The 3,286-nt window shown below is 39.9% G+C and overlaps 1 protein-coding gene across 1 annotated transcript in view; it reads left to right on the top strand.

Moving 5' to 3' along the window:
* Positions 1 to 622: 622 nt before the first annotated feature.
* The window catches only part of GRM1 (glutamate receptor, metabotropic 1), a gene marked incomplete at its 5' end in the record, with an annotated part of 37,932 nt that continues 35,268 nt past the window's right edge, over positions 623 to 3,286 (top strand). Inside the window, 2 exons of the mRNA XM_010138287.1 lie at positions 623 to 791; positions 2,645 to 2,771. Coding sequence (XP_010136589.1) covers positions 623 to 791; positions 2,645 to 2,771 — 296 coding nt within the window. The remainder of the gene's footprint in view (positions 792 to 2,644; positions 2,772 to 3,286) is intronic.

Genomic DNA, 3,286 nt, shown 5'->3' with positions numbered 1-3,286 from the left:
TATTGTAGCTGTGTTTTATGCTTCCTTTACATTAGCCTTGGGAAGTCCTCTCCTCACTTGCTTAGGGTGAGAAAGTAAATTTTGTGCCTCATCTTCTAACTTTTCCTGACAGACTCACTGGGTTGAGTAATACAAATAGTTGAACTAGTGCTTACAGTTAACTTATGGAATACCAGTTTGATAGTTTCAGCATTTCTACTGATTAATTTTGAGCTCCCAGCAGGGGCTATACTGTAACCAACCTGTATGGAGGCATCAAGTGAATGTTAGAGATATCTTGATAATTGGCTCAAAAACGCTCCATCTGAGCAATACCTACATGTGCATCTTCAGCAGAGCTTGGTGGTTTGGATATGCAGGTTTTCCTGGACACACAACTTTTTACTCACAGTTTTATGTAAGCAGGGCAGACAATCGGTGGTTGTGTGGCAATCAGAGCTGTAATTTCCCATTCGTTATTCTGCTGCAAATACAAAAGTTTATTTGGTGTTTCTGTGAAGCTCTAGTCCCTGGTGTTAAGGGATGACATCAGTATTTACAGAGGCAGAAGGAGAAGGGAAAGGTAAATTTTTATCCTTTGTGTTGCAGGACAGTGATTCACTTTCTCTTTTTTCCCTCACAGGTATGACATCATGAACCTGCAGTACATAGAAGCCAACCGCTATGACTATGTCCTCATTGGGACCTGGCACGAAGGTGTGCTCAACATTGATGACTACAGGATTCAGATGAACAAGAGTGGAATGGTCCGATCAGTGTGCAGCGAGCCTTGTTTGAAGGGCCAGATTAAGGTATACCTCAGACACTTTCTGCTATAGAAGTGTGAATAATCAGTCAGTGTTTTTCCCTAAACGCAAGCAAGCTTCTTTCAAGCCAAGGGATAGGACTTTTTCTTCAGGAAAGCCAAAACTATAGCAAGACTCCTAGATTAACATTTTACTCTTTCAATCCCATATACAGGCCCATATTTTCTAAAATTGCACTTTGTGGTGATGCAGAATCTCTTAGCGTGACAGGATTTGAATTTCACCTTATGTGAGAAAGAACAAGATTTTCACTTAGTCATTGCCTACAACATTCAGTGGCTGTGATTCACCTGGGGTCTGATTCTGAAAATAATGTGACCCATGGGAATCCAGTATTTTGTTCCAGCAAGAACACCTGCAAGGGCTCCAAAAAAAAAAAAAAAAATCCAAAAAGCCTACTTGTCTCACGTTCACAATAGGAAGTATGGAAGCAAAAATGAAATCACTCCGTGTTTACCAAACAGTAGCACCTGTATCAAGCTACAAATATGTTGCCACCTGCCGTGTCTGGATGACATAAAGACATGTTCCACCACTATCAAAATGGTATGGATGCAGTAAGTTAAAATGGCAAAAAGCCTACTCAGGAAAATCACCTCAGAGCAGACCTTCCTTTCTAATTTCATTTAATAAGTACATTTGCAGCTTTTTAATTCTATATTGTTACTCCAAGAGATAAAGTGATTGATGATTTGGCAAAGGCATAGTGACATATTCCAGCAATCATGGAGGGGAGACATTACTGGTATTTACTACCCTCCAAAACATCTTTTTCCTGTTTTGGAGATTGTGCAGTTTGTGTACGTGTGTCTATGTAAACACCATGCATACAAAATGCCAGCTTTGGCTCCCATTGAAGTCTGTCGGACTCTCTCCACAGACTGCAGGGGGAAATGTCAACAAAAAAATTCCACGAAGCCAGCATTCAATAGAACAAACATTTTGTATTTCACTACTGCACTCAGCTCTGCATATAGATGGATAGGAAGGTCCTGGACAGAAGGCTGGTGAACAGATCCAGTGTCTTTGTTGGTGCCCCATGAGCTGGAAATATCCTTAATCTTTCTTTCAGCTTCAGTGTAATGAAACTAGGAGTCAAGACGAGGAAACTATCTTTTCAGCATTGGATCATTACACTTAGCAGACTTCACAGAAGAGAAAGATACAGTTTTCAGGGACATTTGTCTCCAAAGTAGACATTTCAAAGCATGCTCTTCGTCACTGCATATTGGTTTTATTTTCTGCTAGGACCTATTACATCCTTTTAGCAGTATATTTTCTAATTTGCTCTTATTTGAATTTCTATTTACACTAGTCTAATGAGCCCCAAAGAGACTTCCATGTGAATTGGATTTTTTTGTGTGTGTGTGCATGTGCTTGTGAAAATATATATATATGTATATGCATGAATTGCTCTTTATTCTAACCTTTGACCTTGTTTAGTGCTTTTTACTATCAATAAATATTAAGGGTAGTCTGAGCTACTCGACTTGACCTGAGCCATCTCTCTGATTAAGCCTCTCCTCCAGTTTTATAGAAAATATAACACCCGTCATGCCTCTGTACCAAAGGCAAAATGGTTTTGTACTTCTAACCCAGAACTGCTCCCCCAAAATCAAAATAGATTTGTCCCTAGAGATTAGCCTTGAATTCCAGGCACAAATTATGATACGCAGGGGTAGATACAAAATCAGGATTCAAGTGTTCTAGTTTTTTGAAACGTGCCATATAGAGGAATGTTGTCTTATTTTAAACAGTGCAAGTGGCACCTGTTTGGTGGGTGAGCTTCTGTGTCGTCTTATTGAGAATCATAGCTGAGGATGTGTTTTGCATTGCAGGTGATCAGGAAAGGAGAAGTGAGTTGCTGCTGGATTTGCACTGCTTGCAAGGAGAATGAGTTTGTTCAGGATGAATTCACATGTAAAGCCTGTGAGCTTGGCTGGTGGCCGAATGCTGACCTGACAGGTAGGGACGTGTCATTTCAAATGCATTCCCATTTTACAGGGCACAAGGAGAAAGATGTGTGGTTGAAGGAAGGGTGGCAGCATGCAGAAACAGTAAATGTACATATACAAATCCCAATGCAGTTTAGGGTGAATGAAAAGTGCTGTATCTTTTGGCTCAGTTCAACAGCAGCAACAATAAAGATGGCGAAATTTATACCAAGAAATATCATAGCCTGTCTATTCCTCTCCTTCAGTTAGCACAAACATTGATTAAGCTTTTAAGACTACTAATGAACTTAACACCATTTGCTGCAGTTTAAGCAGTGGTTATCACAAGAGCTCAGTGCGTCCTAGTCAGATCGGCTTGATTCTCTTTGTGATCATTTTACTGTGCAATTAGTAATACTTTATCTGAGATTTCAGTCTATTCAATAACTGACTACCAGACTTTCATCTGGTATAAAGACCATTCTCATGGCATCTGCCAGCAAGAGGAACATCAACAAAATCCTAAGAAAGGTTGGCAGAAGAAAG

Source organism: Buceros rhinoceros, unplaced genomic scaffold (assembly GCF_000710305.1).
Source record: "Buceros rhinoceros silvestris isolate BGI_N320 unplaced genomic scaffold, ASM71030v1 scaffold43846, whole genome shotgun sequence".
Lineage (NCBI taxonomy): Eukaryota > Metazoa > Chordata > Aves > Bucerotiformes > Bucerotidae > Buceros > Buceros rhinoceros.
This window is presented reverse-complemented; position numbering and strand designations above follow the sequence as displayed.